Source organism: Penaeus japonicus, unplaced genomic scaffold (assembly GCF_977035675.1).
Source record: "Penaeus japonicus unplaced genomic scaffold, GWHDUDI00000001_assembly GWHDUDI00000010, whole genome shotgun sequence".
NCBI classification, from domain to species: Eukaryota; Metazoa; Arthropoda; class Malacostraca; order Decapoda; family Penaeidae; genus Penaeus; species Penaeus japonicus.
The window spans coordinates 29,277,158-29,292,157 of record NW_028234412.1 but is presented as its reverse complement, the minus strand read 5'-3'; the positions used below and the strand labels follow the sequence as shown (position 1 = coordinate 29,292,157).

Below are 15,000 nucleotides of genomic sequence, written 5' to 3'. Positions count from 1 at the left end.
TGTGTATGTGTATGTGTATGCGTATGTGCATGTGTATGTGCATGCGTATGTGTATGTGTATGTGTATGTGTATGCGTATGTGTATGAGTATGAGTATGAGTATGAGTATGAGTATGAGTATGAGTATGAGTCTGTGTATGTGTATATGTATGTGTATGTGTATGTGTATATGTAAATATATGTGTATGCGTATGTATATGTGTATGTGTATGTGGATGTGCATGTGTATGTGTATGTGTATGTGTATGTGTATGTGTATGTGTATGTGTATGTGTATGTGTATGTGTATGTGTATGTGTATGTGTATGTGTATGTGTATGTGTATGTGTATGTGTATGTGTATGTGTATGTGTATGTGTATGTGTATGTGTATGTGTATGTGTATGTGTATGTGTATGTGTATGTGTATGTGTATGTGTATGTGTATGTGTATGTGTATGTGTGTGTGTGTGTGTATGTGTATGTGTATGTGTATGTGTATGTGTATGTGTATGTGTATGTGTATGTGTATGTGTATGTGTATGTGTATGTGTATGTGTATGTGTATGTGTATGTGTATGTGTATGTGTATGTGTATGCGTATGTGTATGTATATGTGTATGTATGTATGTGTATGTGTTTAACTGTGTGTATGTGTATGTGTGTGTGTATGTGTATGTGTATGTGTATGTGTATGTGTATGTGTATGTGTATGTGTATGTGTATGTGCAGGTCTTCTAAATTGTATTGGTTGCATTGGAGTCACCTGAAGGGGGAATCCTGGTTATGAGGGAAGGGTAGTGTTGTATGGGGGTCATATTCCAGATCCATGAATCATGAGGTTAAACATCACAACCTACAATTAAAATTCGCATTGGTACAGCACACAGAACATTCGAGATCATTAATGTGATTTCATTTATCTACATCTGTATTGGCCCTCGATTCTTCTCAACTTGAATTTATATGCTCTCTAAACCTGTATGGGACTATCATGTAAGAATTATTAAATCTCCGATTTCTTTTCTTACACATCTTCCACACATTAAGATTGAAAAAGCAATTTAGTGTAAACTTTAAAGTGGGACGGTGTACAAAGCGTCTTCTCATCCAAATTTCCTCATTATGCAATGTTCATGAGTCTATCTGTCTAGTTGACCCATAGAATATTCATGTTCTGAATAGAGATCGGTATATCCATTTTATTCAAATTTATAACCATCGTAAAGATCAAAAATTCAGCTGAGTGAATGAACTAACTTCATAGTGGTGTCTCCTGCAGAACAAGTCGTTTTGTACTGGGTGAACTGTTTCCTTTTTCTTGAATTAATCTTTTAATATGAGAAAATCCATACTTGATATTTCATCAGTATTAGTTGTATTGCTTCTCGTATTTTTATCTTCCAATATTTATAAACTTACACACTTGTATTTGTTTGATAATGTAGTTATTAAATCCCCAGTATATCCATTGACCATTCAAACTTGTTAAATAGTCTCTGACTATGTGATCATTAGTCTGCTTATATTATTTTTTGGTTTCCAAGTTTTCTGTCTTTACATCTTTGTATAATTTCCTTAGTTGGGAATAAGATTTTAATATCAACCAATAGTTAATAAAAGGAATGTTGTGACCAGTTGTAAAGGTCTTTTTTTATGAAATAAGTAAAGGATTCCCTTGTAGACCTTGTGTGTATTTTTCTTTAGTTAACTATTATGGCTTCTTGCATGAACTAGCATATAAGAGTACATGTTACCTTAGGTTGGAATAATCTGCATTGCTTAGATGTCTATTAGCAGCAGTGAAATTTTGAGGCCACCTCTTCAGAGATAATGCGAGATTATTCTGTTTTGGATAATATTAGTGTTTATAACCCTTGTCTTCCATATGGTGATGATGAATTTAGAAGAGATACATGTCTTCAGAAAACCTTAATGCCAGTAACGACAAAAGGGTTAAGAAGACAAGTACATACATGTTTTTGTTGAACCCAGGGGCTGCTTGGACAGCTGTTTTATCTATGGTGGGCTTGAAATAGATTTTTGAAAGGCTGTGCAAGTGTTTTGATTTACATTATGAATTAAAGGATAGCTTGGAGAAGACATGTAATACTGGACTTACTTTTTTGTGGTTTATAGTTGTTGTTTTTTTATGCCTATGGGTTGGTCGAAACTGGTTTTGATCTTTGTCCTTTTTTTTTCCCCGATTTAACGGTCAAGATTAATGATAGTTTGCTTTGTTTTGTTTTATTATAACAATGATTAACTTACTTCGATGTTACTGGCCACTAATAACACACCGCGATACCTTATGAAGAAGATAATAATGAAATGAGAGAGTCTGCAACAAGTTGCTAAAAATGATGTTTTTATTTAAAGGAGTGAAATGAGAGTTTTGTGTACCAGTAAATAAAAGAAAGTTAAGAATTCCAGTTGGAATAGACATTTAGTATTTGTATTAGTTACTAAGCTTTGGATGAAGCATCTCATTACACCACCTTAATTTTAACATCATATTTTATAATCATATTGTTTTATCCCATGCTCAGCTCTTTTTTTTTACTTTTTTTTTTCTTAACCAAATTATGATTATATGTTAGTTCATATGCTAGGTATAAAAAGCATGTGTTATCTTAACCAATATATATTCTACAGGGAAAGAAGATCTCCTTGCGAGGTGGAGGGCCAAGTCTACGTTGCAAAGCAGACATGAAGAGCCGACTGGAAGAAGCCATCATGGGTCAGAATTCTGCACGGTCGGAAATGATGCTCCGGCGTCGAGGTAACACTCCTTCCAACACCCCTCATGTTGTTGGATTATCACAGTTCTACATCCAGGGAGCAGGTTTGTGTCGCATGCAGCAGATCAGTGAGATACTCACTCGTTCCATCAACTGCTCAACCCTTCAACCCAGCAATGTTGTGGCTGTGTCTGCTGCCTGTGCACTTTACCAGGGGTTGTACATAACTCCATGGCTCGCACTGCTAACATTCTCACAACCCCCACTCTCTGGCTTGGGGTCTGGAGGAATATTTCTTGTAGTGTAGAGAAGTTGTAGGTTAGGACACATTTACCTAATTTGGAAGACGTGGAATATCCATTTTTTCTTAAAGAGGATCAATTTTAAAGAACTGAAGGAATGCATCTTGTATGGCCTTTCCTCACACTTCTATTTTGCAAAAAATAAACCGAGAGGAGTGATTGAGTTTTATCTAAACTCCTTATCAGATTCTATGTTCATTTTACATATTATATTTCTTTATGATTTTTTTCTGGAACTCTTATCAGATTCTTGTTCATTTATTTTAATATTTCTTTAGTGAGACAGATACACACTTTGTTTTCTAAAATATTTCTCTCACTTTTTTTTTCTTTTTCTTGTTTTTTTTAAATTATGACTTGGTTTTCTGGAACAGAATCCAGTTAAAGCTTCATTTCTATGAATGCCTTTAATGTCCTTGAGTTGCAATCAATGTGGCCTTCTGTAAAGTGGTGCATATGATAGAACTTGTGGGATAGTTATGCTTGTATGTCAACTTTTTAGTGAAGAAACTGTACATGTTGGTGATTATTTTACAATGACTTTTCATTTTAATTTCAAAAAGTTTTGTTACCATTTACAGTTTGCACTTAATTTTGGTATGTTTTATGTTATCAATTTTATTTTGTGTTCTTGTTTTTATAATGTCTCTGTATACAGAAATTATTAGTGTAGGTAAGTATGTCAGAGGTTTAGTAAATGTATCATAGTACAATTTTTCTGCAGGAAATACAAAATAATCCTATTTGTGTGTTTGTGTGTGTGTCTGTGTGTGTATATGGGCTTGGGGATTTAAGTAACAGTAAATATTTTGCATAATATATTTTTAAAACTAGATTAAAATGTATTTGGAGTAAATAGTGTTTTGTGTGTTTTTCATTAATGAATACAGCAAGAGAGAAACACCTCTATATGGCTCTCAGAATGCGAGTTTCACATCATCTCTCTTTGATATCTCAGCAATATGTGCAGATTACCAGCCAGTGAATTGTCCATTTTTCTTTTTTTGTGACTATACCTGGGTTACCGCAGCAACCTCAGGGGGGCATCACTGGATACAGGAGGTCACTGCAGACTATATCTAATTACTAGAGCTGCTAGACTGACGGTGCTAGTGAATAGAATGCATCCAGGTTGTCACTTGAGTTGGCCCATAGATGTTGTTCAATTTGGCAGGAGATACGACAGACAAGTTACTGAAGTAATTTTCCCTTACTAAATCTGGTACTTCATGCTCTCGATATGGCCATATTAGGAAATTGGTTGCTAGTATCTGTTGCCTTATTGGAATTGGCACAGGCTGTAGTCATAATATTCTGTAAACAGAAAATCATCAGTAATAGGTAAAGGATCTCATTTGTAACTACATTCGCAGTTACAAGCAATTCTCTATTTTTTTTTATGCCGAGTGGTAAGATACTGTTTTGGTATTGTACATGAACATAAACTGGGGATCTATTCAGGAATGTAAGATTGAATGGGAGTGAAATGAGAGTCAAGATAAGAATGTAAAAATTGCTTGGAGAGTTCGTTTCAAAGCATATGTACCAAAAGTCTATTTTATCATATATTTGGTGACAGCAAGATTACGGCTTGGTGGTATCCCAGCTTAGTTTATGTGCAAGAATATTGCTATGTATGATGAACCACAGGTTGTTTTATGATCAATCATTTCATTAGATCTCACTGTTACCAGGAAGCAAATTGTTTTTTTTTTTTTACACTTTTTTCAAAACAATTTTGAGGGTAGCTTTATAGTCATGAATGTTACTGGTTAGCCTTCTGAAGGACTGTTGCCTTGTTACAGATGATTTTGTTGTTGAAATATTTTTCTAAATTGTTCATTCCATTTAATGTAACAATAAGGATATTAGGACTATTTAGTTTTGTGATTGTTTGTGAAAATCCATACCCTAGATATATGAAAAGTCACATTAACAAAATAGTGATGCATCTTTCAGTTTTGCTTTTCTTAAAAGTAAATATTCTTTAACTTGGTATTCAGTCTATCCATCTGATCCACAAACATTTAGGTGTTATAAGAATAATCAAGCATTGCTTAAGAAATATATGCTTATGTTCATGACAGTAAGCAAACAGTCCATTTGCATGGTGTCTATTTTCAGAAATTTAAAGCACTGAGAATGAGATGAAATAAAAAAATGAAGGAGCTTTTTGCATGTGTGCTGGATTAGAGATGGTTATTCTTTTTGTTCAGATTTGATGCTAGAACCTGATTATTCAGATACTAAAATGGATACACAAATTATGATCCATCATAAAGGATCAAAATGATTGTTTGAAAAGTGAAGTCTTGAACTGTGTCTTGTTAACAACTGAGTATTTTATGATTGCTACTTTGATAAGATTTGAGAAAAGTATGAATGAGAATGAAAGATTTCAAGATCTGGATGAATCCAACTTCTAACAGTTAAGCACACACTTATTTACCACCCAATATCTATATGATTATGGTAAAGGCATTAAATTTGGTTTCAAAGGAAGGTAAAAATAAAATATTGTAACCAGTATGAACATGACTTTTTTATAGCATGAATCATAAATATGTAAGTTCTTTCATTTTTTAACTTTCATTGTACCTGTTAATGAGAATAGAAATTTTGTAATGCCAAATCAAGGGTACCACCTTAGCCACAAGTAGAGGAGTTCCCAAACCAAAAAACAAAACAAAGAGATCAAGTAAAGATATTAGTTTCAGGTTAATGTGTAACATATTCAATTTCATTACCATTTCTCTCTATTTTATTTCTAAAATCAAATTGCTTTATGAATAAGTGAGACCCTCCAGACTTCATAAAATTGATATTTGGAAATAACCATTTGTAGGGAATTATATTAAAACTAATTAAATGTCCATATTGAATTTCAGTGTTTAATCACTTTTGTTTTTCCTCTCTGATACTTTTATTATATTAACCCTAGAGTGTAAATATTTTTGAAGCATGTACATTTGTTTAAGTAATTTTATATTAAAAGTGAAATTTACATACATGCAGTATGATAGTTTCTAATTTTCAAAACTTGATTTTATTATCATTTTTGGTTATTATTAATCATCATCATGATATAGATGTGATTATCATGTTTTAGCTTAAAATGTCTAACAGGAAGAAATGTAATTACTTCCTCATTGTAATACATTGTTAGAAACTAGTGTAACTGTAAAGGTACTTTTGTATTACCTACGATTTAACATAATCACCTACTAATATTTTGTCAGTATTCCAGTTTTTGTAGGATCCATCACTCATTGTATATTTATTCATGCTATGGACAATGAAACTTTTGGAGATAGAATTTTTGCTAATGTAAAAAGTTAAAAAGTGCAATAAATTCACAAGCACTTTCAACTTCTATTCTCAATGGCGTTAAATGAATCGACAGAGCGCAACCCGCCATCTCCCTCTGGGACCGGCGAGCGACTACGTTGGCGCAAGGAGACCTTCCCTTGGCGCCACCAGCAGCAGGATACAGAAAGGTCCACTCATCAGGAATTGGAACAGGAATCGCAAGTTGAGGGCCATCTGGCGAGTGAAGCTAACATGATAATTCTGGACACTTTAGAAAACATTGTACAGGTAAAAATTTTGGTGAAATTAGTTTCTATTTACGTCACTCCACTCCACTCCACCCTACACTCCACACTCCACACTCCACACTCCACACTCAATTATCCACTCTCCACTCTCCACTAACCACTTTCCACTCTCCACTCTCCACTCTACTTCACTCGACACTCCACTTTATACTCCACTCTACACTCTACTCTACACCCTACTCTACACTCCACTCTAAATTCCACTCTGTACTCTACACTCCACTTTATACTCCACTCTGTACTCCACTCCATACTACACTCTACACTGCACTCTATACTCCACTCTACTCCAATTTCTACTCCACTCTACTCCACTCTACTCTACACCTCACTCTAAATTCCACACTGCACTCTACTCTACACTTCACTCTACACTCCTCTCTACACTCCAATCTATACTCCACCCTATACTCCACTCCACCCTATACTATACTCCGTACTCCACTCCATACTCTACTTCATGCTCCACTCCACTCTCCATTACACTCCACTCTACTCCACTACATTATACTCGGCTCAACACTCTGCTCCACTCTACTCTACTCTACTCTACTTTTTCCACTCACTCACTCACTCACTCACTCACTCACTCACTCACTCACTCACTCACTCACTCACTCACTCACTCACTCACTCACTCACTCACTCACTCACTCACTCACTCACTCACTCACTCACTCACTCACTCTTTCACCATGTCCTAACCCTCACCACTTAACACTGAGAGTTTACTTGTACTTCCAGTCTGGAAATATTTTTCTACAATTTTTTTTTTAAGAAAATCAAACAAACTAAGTCTCCTTCACTCTCTGTACCGAGTGTAAAGTATGATACAGGAGAACAATATAAGTAAGATATATTTTACTTTCTCTTATATTTTACAGGTGGTCACAATGGCAGATCACCTCCAGGGATTGCTGAGTGTGGTATTTAGAGTACTGCTGCATGCTCTCGCCTCAAACCAGTCGACTGCATCTTTGACTAATATGTTCAACACACAGCGAGCTCTTGTTGCCAAGGTTGGTAAGAGAAGTTTAAGAATGGAGCTGTAGAGGAAGTTTATACTGATATTAGTTTCTTTGTAGAGTGATGCATACTACAGAAGTAAAACTTTTGAGCAAAGTAATATGCCAGTTCAAACAAAACTTGGCCCCAAGATCAGGGTTGTAATTATCTCTTTTTATTTTTTTCAATAGTGAAAATGTCCAATTAGTAAAAATTGCTGTGAAAAGAATCACAGTAACCTTCTGTATATAAATTGATGGTAGTATGTTCTTATTATTTTACATATTCATCACCATTTTGATATTGATTCACCAAAATTTTTGGTATATAGTTCCCAGGGCTCCTCTTTGATGAGGAAACAGAGCAATGTGCCGACTTGTGCCTGCAGCTTCTGAAGCACTGCTCCTCGTGCATCTGCACAATACGATCCCATGCTGCTGCTTCACTGTACCTACTCATGAGGCATAATTTTGAAATTGGCAATGTAAGTATCATGAGTTATTTTTGCACTTAAGTTTATTGACTATGTTGATTATGGTTTACTTCATGGTTATGATGTTATTACAGTAAATTCACAAGATTTACTGTTGTTTGTGACTTTGTAACTTTGTGTGCTTCATTTTAGAAAAGCTAAAAGAGGCTACATCTCTGAGAAAACACAGAAAAAAAATGTTTTTCACTCCTAACTAAAATGAACATCTTGTGTCTATTAATTTTTAGTATGAATGATAGATTCATTATTTTTATTTATTTTGCATAATGTGAATAATAAGTCTGAAACCCTATTAGTTGATAAGTTGTAGGTCACATAAAATCTCTGAATAAAATGTATATTATATTTATGAGTGAGATTAATGAAAACCTATTGCCATCTTGTAAATTATGGTTTGTTTTATCAAAATTTAAAATCTGCAAATGTATCATTTTTTTATAGCTAAGATCTGTCTGTTGAGTATATAGTTGTTTTTTTCCTTTTACAGAACTTTGCTCGAGTGAAGATGCAAGTGACTATGTCTTTAAGTTCATTGGTGGGCACCTCGCAGACCTTCAATGAGGCTTATCTGAGACGTTCATTAAAGACAATCCTTACTTATGCAGAGGAGGATGCTGATCTGCAAGACACATCTTTCCCTGAACAGGTTGGGCATTCTTCTGGAAATTTAATCATGGCAAATGTGGTTGGACTAAAATATTAAATACCTTTTTAATTTGAAGTTATTTCAGATCTCTTGCATTATTAACAGGGAATAAGAACTTAACATCATCAACTGCATTGTAATTAAGATAATGTAATGATTAACTTTTTTAAATTATTTTGTTCCATTTTATGATGTTTGTCTAAGTAGGCCACCAACATCATAAGAACTTTAGTGAAATATTTTTATGGTTTTGGATGAGTGGTTGTTGGAAAAAATGCAAATAATTTTCACATTAGCTGTCATTGTAGCCGTGAATAGCCAGTTGTTCATATGTTTTGCTCCAACAACATATATACTCCACAGGTGCGTGATCTAGTGTTCAACCTACACATGATCTTGTCTGATACCGTCAAAATGAAAGAATACCAAGAGGATCCTGAGATGCTGCTGGACTTGATGTATAGAATTGGTAATTATCATTGATGTTATTTAGACTGTGATATCCTTTAGTTGTATTATATATGCTAGTAGTAGTATGACAAGAACAATAAGGTGGTAAGATAGTGATGATGATTGTAATGATGATAATGATATGGAAAATTATAGAAATAATGTTAATGATGATGATAACATATTTTATACTATATTTGTTATGTTTCCACTTCACATTTTCTTTTTATTATCATTATCATTGCAATAACATTATTTAGCCATTACTGTTTTTTCTATTATTATTATTATTATTATTATTAGTAGTAGTAGTAGTAGTAATTAGTAGTAGTAGTATTAGTAGTAGTTATAGTTGAAGTTGTAGTAGTAATAATAATGGCAATAGTAATATGAGTAATATTGATAATAGTAGCAATAGCAATCATGCTAATGATAATAATAGTAATAGTAGTCATAGTAAGAGGTAGTAGTGGTGGTAGAGGTAATGGTAGTAGAAGTAGTAGTGGTAAATGTGGTAGTAATAGTAGTAGTAGTAGTTGTTGTTGGTGTAGTAGAGGTAGTGGTAGTAGATGTAGTAGAAGTAGTAGAAGTAGTAGTGGTAGTAGAGGTAATATATGTAGTAGAAATATTTGTGGTAGTGGTAGTAGTGGTAATAGAGGTAATAGTAGAGATAATAGTAGTGGTGGTGGTAGTAGCACAATGAGTAGAAGAAGTAGAAGTAGAAGTAGAAGTAGAAGTAGAAGTAGTAGCACTTGTAGTAGTAGTAGTAGTAGTAGTAGTAGTAGCACTTGTAGTAGTAGTAGTAGTAGTAGCACTTGTAGTAGTAGTAGTAGTAGTAGCACTTGTAGTAGTAGTAGTAGCACTTGTAGTAGTAGTAGTAGTAGTAGTAGTAGTAGTAGTAGTAGTAGTAGCACTTGTAGTAGTAGTAGTAGTAGTAGCACTTGTAGTAGTAGTAGTAGTAGTAGCACTTGTAGTAGTAGTAGTAGCACTTGTAGTAGTAGTAGTAGCACTTGTAGTAGTAGTAGTAGTAGCACTTGTAGTAGTAGTAGTAGCACTTGTAGTAGTAGTAGTAGTAGCACTTGTAGTAGTAGTAGTAGCACTTGTAGTAGTAGTAGTAGTAGTAGTAGTAGATGATATAGTGAGTTAGTAGTATATTTTGAACTTTTAAACCAACTGTATTCATACTGTTAAATTGTTTTTTTCATAGCTCGAGGGTACCAAAACTCTCCAGACCTGCGCTTGACCTGGTTGGCCAGCATGGCTCAGAAGCACAGTGAGAGAGCTCAGCATGCTGAAGCTGCAATGTGCCTGGTTCACAGTGCAGCTCTTGTGTCAGAGTACCTGTACATGTTAGAAGATTGCCCTCACCTTCCCACTGGAGCTGTGACTTTCTGTAAACTCTCACCAAATGTTTTAGAGGAAAGTGCAGGTAATGATAAAAGGCTCTTGTAAGATATGATATTTGTGTTTAGAGGATAATATTAGATATCATTTGATATATGGATAAATAGTCTGTCTTGAGCAAAAAGTATTTACTTCATTATTTTCTTTTACAGTGTCTGATGATGTCTTAAGCCCAGATGAAGAAGGTATATGCACAGGAAAATACTTCACAGAAAATGGATTGGTTGGTCTTTTAGAACAAGCAAGCTCATCTTTGCAGCAGGTAAGGAAAATATTAATTGATGGCAAACATTGAAGCTTAACCCATTCACGACGGGGGCATTCTAGCCTTGAATGTCTCAATGCCGGGGCGTTCGAATTATTAGGCCTAAATCAATTAAATGGCTGGCACAATACTGTGCCGCCCGGCCACTGGGCTTTTGAATGAGCGGTACAGTACTGTACCACCCGTCCAGAGAGGGTTAACATGTCTAAAACCTGTCTAATCAGTCAAAGTCTAATTTTCTAGAATACAATTAATCCCTTGTCACAAAGTAAAAATTTGCATAGTACATTTAATTGAAATCTTGAAAATTGAAATATTGTAAAGATAACATGATTTACACAACAATACCCCTTCATTGTGCAGTTACTCTTTACACAAACATAAGTAAAATTCTTATGAGGATGGGTGTGAGTAGCCCAATATTGTGAGGTGACAACTGTGTCCAAAACATGCCAATGAAGAGAGGGTATGAGTAGGATGCTAGACTAGATTTGGAACTACAGTAAATGAAGTCTTTGTAGTATACATGTCTGCATAGGGGTGTACAGTAAAAAATGCCATTCCTGTTCCATTTTCGTACAGCAGATTCACACATGTATAGCTCACACAAAAACATACTTATGCATACCTGTAAAAGGTGACTTCAACAGAGCTTAGTTAAGGATGCATGCTACAGAAAAGCAAACAAACAACAAGAGAAAACAACAACATGAAAATGCCTTTGGTGTTTTACTATATTTTCCTGCTTTTTCCATCATTGTACTGTAAACAACTCATTCAGCATGAATCCTTCACTTGAAGTAGGCAGTTTGTTGCATATGGCAATGTGCATTCATTATTTTTCTTTATGTTGTCTTAAAGAGTATTATTTCAATTCAATTCTCTGTTAGAACTTTTTGGGTAAAAGAGATTCACCAAAAATTACAAGATTTGAGATGGCAATGGTTCATATGTGATTCATATGTGACACTTGTTAATTCCTACTAAACTCCTATACAGAAAGGATCGTTATATATTAGTATTATGCATATAAAAATGATTTCAGGCTGGCGTGTTTGAATGCCTGAATGAGGTCTACAAGATTCTAACTCCCATAGCTGAAAAGAACAGAGATTGGAAGAAACTGATCAACATCTACTCCAAACTTCATGATGCTTTCTCAAAGATTGATGCTCTGGAGGGAAGAAGAATATTTGGAACATACTTCAGAGTAGGATTCTATGGATCCAAGTTTGGTGATCTTGATGGGGAAGAGTTCATTTACAAGGAACCAATGCTTACTAAGCTACCTGAAATTTCTCACAGATTAGAGGTACTGGAAGATTTTATTTGTTAATCTGAGTATGATAATGAAGGCTCTCTCTTTGATGCCTGAAAATACTGAAATTGTGATTTACTAAAATACTTGAAAATAAATAGTTTTGGTGCTGGTACTCTTGACGTTTTATTTTTTGCAGGCCTTTTACACTGATCGTTTTGGTGCTGAAAACATTTTGATGATAAAGGACAGCAACACAGTTGATGCCACCAAGTTAGATTCTGACAAAGCTTGTATTCAGATCACTTATGTTGAGCCTTATTTTGATGAATATGAATACAGGGATCGAGTTACTTCATTTGAGAAAAATTATAATATAAGTAAGTCTTTAGCATGTCAGTTTGGCTATACACTGATTTTATAAATCCATTGAATATATTACTCTGGCATAATGAACCAGTTACATGTTTGAAGTGTGTTCTCTCGTCACATAAAAATATCTTCCTTTCCACAGAGCGGTTCATCTTTTCAACACCATTCACTCCGGATGGGAGAGCACACGGAGAGCTTCATGAGCAGTATAAGAGGAAGACCATCCTGACAACTCAGCATATGTTCCCCTATGTCAAGACACGGATCCAAGTTGTTGACAGAATGTCTGTAAGTTGTATTGATGGTGTTACCATCAGTGTTTGTATGGTATCATTTTTCTAATTATGTACATTATAGCAAATAGTGCAAGAGAGGAAAGTGAAGGGAAATGATGGGAGGAAAAGAAAGGTAAGTTTTGATCAAACATCTTATTGTCATGATTATTATGATTTGAAATATTGGAATTTCATCACTTACAACATGTTATGTTTTTCAGTTTGAACAGATGGTTTTTAATAAATTTGGGCTGAGTTTCAGAAAATGGGATTTTGCTAAATATGTTCAGTCAACCACTAGTTACCGTGAAGTATACTGTGACAGTCTAGAGATTTTGTGTATTATGCAAAAGATGCTTCCTACAAGTAAATGCTATTGAGTTGATTCATTGCAACAGTATCAGAAGTCACTTTGGAGCAAATGTATTGCTTACCCTTTTGACTCTGGTTCTCCCAGAGAACTATGTCTTGGTTCATAAAGAACCGAGAGGATGGTGCTTGCTCATTATCCCCCTAGGCCATTCATTAAAGCCTCCAAGCCAGTACTCTAGTTCAGTGCATGAGGCCACCCACAAAGCCTGAGAGTGATATACCATGATAAATTCAGAGAAAGTGAGTTTCTGGTTTACCACAAAGTCACTGGAAAGATGAAAGAGGTTAAAAGTGAGGTGATTCTCTTTGCTGCTGTGGGTGTGGATAGCAGAGTCTTCATATTTTTCAGTTGCTAAAATTTTTATTTGAAATAGAGGCATTTATAAAACAGTTATAAAACATGCAGTAAAACTAATCTTAACCTATTGATGATAACGACATGCACAGTTGACTATAATTATTATTATTTTTTTATTGTTCCAGAAGTTGTTAGTCAGCAAGTAGTCAATTAGTAGGCTGACCTGACTTAACCTGTTTACCCCAGTCCTTGAATTCTCAGATTTGTATTTTCTTATTTTCTAGTAATATTATTATCTTTACTAACATTTTTACTGCTATCATCATTGTTATTATTATTGTAATTTCCATAAAAGGTTGCTTTAGAATATAACGAGATGTGGTAGATCAGATCTGATACCATTCTTTGAATCTGGCTTAGGAATTAGTGAAGATCATTTATCAAAATTATGTAAACATTCATTTGTTTCTTCATATTTTTCAATGATTTTTATTTTTTGAGATAGGATGTATTGTTGTAACACATTAGTCATACATACTAACTTCTATTTCAGTGGGTGTTGACTCCCATAGAGGTAGCTATAGAAGACATACAGAAGAAAACAAAGGAATTATCTGCAGCAATCAACCAAGATCCTCCAGATCACAAAATTCTACAGATGGTGCTTCAGGTAAGAATGGAATGACTTCATGATATACTGATTATACATGTATCCAGAATTTCATGTAGATCTCGATGCTTTTCATTATGTTATAATGTATGTAGATTATTTGTGTGTAATAATTTATGTTACTGAGATATTTAGTCTTCAATAGTTTACTTTTGTAAGAGTTAAGGGAATTCAATGTTAATTATTTCATCTTTATTTCCTATCTAGGTGGAAATGATATATAAGCTTCATTGTATTTTTACAGGGGTGCATTGGAACAACAGTGAATCAGGGACCAATGGAGGTTGCCCACATCTTCCTGTCAGACCTGGTTGACAGCAGGAAGCCCCCTAACAGACTTCAAAATAAGCTTCGACTTTGTTTCAAAGACTTCTCCAAAAAGTAAGTTTTTACGGCTAGACTTCTAGATATTTTTAATTTTTTGATGTTGATGCTAAACCAAATGCTTTCAGGTTAATTTATGAAATTGCTTCATGAAGGATGTTTGTTTAGTAGTTGAACAGTTACATGATTATATTATTTGATTAAGTTTTTGTAATTGAGAACAATAAAAAGACACTGTCTACATAAGAAAAGTTATACAAATATTTTTAGTATTTTTACATTTTTGTTTTTTATTCTGATAGATAAAAATGCTATAAAGGCAAAATAAAGTATTACAAGAATCTCAAAATGAACAGAAAATGGCTTAGTCAATGTTTTTCTTGCCAATAATTTTCCCAGATGTCACGATGCACTGCGGCGTAACAAAACGCTGATTGGCTCCGACATGAGGGAATACCATAGGGAGCTGGAGAGGAATTATAACAGATTTATCGAAGGTTTATCACCAATGATTACTGTCAATCATCTT

The 15,000-nt window shown here is 34.4% G+C and overlaps 1 protein-coding gene across 18 annotated transcripts in view; it reads left to right on the top strand.

Moving 5' to 3' along the window:
* Zir (dedicator of cytokinesis) overlaps positions 1 to 15,000 on the top strand; it is a 58,805-nt gene that overhangs the window by 35,225 nt on the left and 8,580 nt on the right. For 10 of the 18 annotated variants that reach the window (XM_086541165.1, XM_086541157.1, XM_043027012.2 and 7 more), the window contains 14 exons: positions 2,635 to 2,824; positions 6,426 to 6,619; positions 7,524 to 7,658; positions 7,976 to 8,128; positions 8,625 to 8,783; positions 9,147 to 9,252; positions 10,441 to 10,662; positions 10,790 to 10,899; positions 11,948 to 12,214; positions 12,360 to 12,540; positions 12,675 to 12,820; positions 14,031 to 14,147; positions 14,392 to 14,528; positions 14,871 to 15,000. The exon at positions 14,871 to 15,000 is cut by the window's right edge and continues 14 nt beyond it. In XM_086541165.1, coding sequence (XP_086397291.1) covers positions 2,635 to 2,824; positions 6,426 to 6,619; positions 7,524 to 7,658; positions 7,976 to 8,128; positions 8,625 to 8,783; positions 9,147 to 9,252; positions 10,441 to 10,662; positions 10,790 to 10,899; positions 11,948 to 12,214; positions 12,360 to 12,540; positions 12,675 to 12,820; positions 14,031 to 14,147; positions 14,392 to 14,528; positions 14,871 to 15,000 — 2,247 coding nt within the window. The remainder of the gene's footprint in view (positions 1 to 2,634; positions 2,825 to 6,425; positions 6,620 to 7,523; positions 7,659 to 7,975; positions 8,129 to 8,624; positions 8,784 to 9,146; positions 9,253 to 10,440; positions 10,663 to 10,789; positions 10,900 to 11,947; positions 12,215 to 12,359; positions 12,541 to 12,674; positions 12,821 to 14,030; positions 14,148 to 14,391; positions 14,529 to 14,870) is intronic. The other 8 variants (XM_086541167.1, XM_086541164.1, XM_043027023.2 and 5 more) reach the window with 1 other exon arrangement.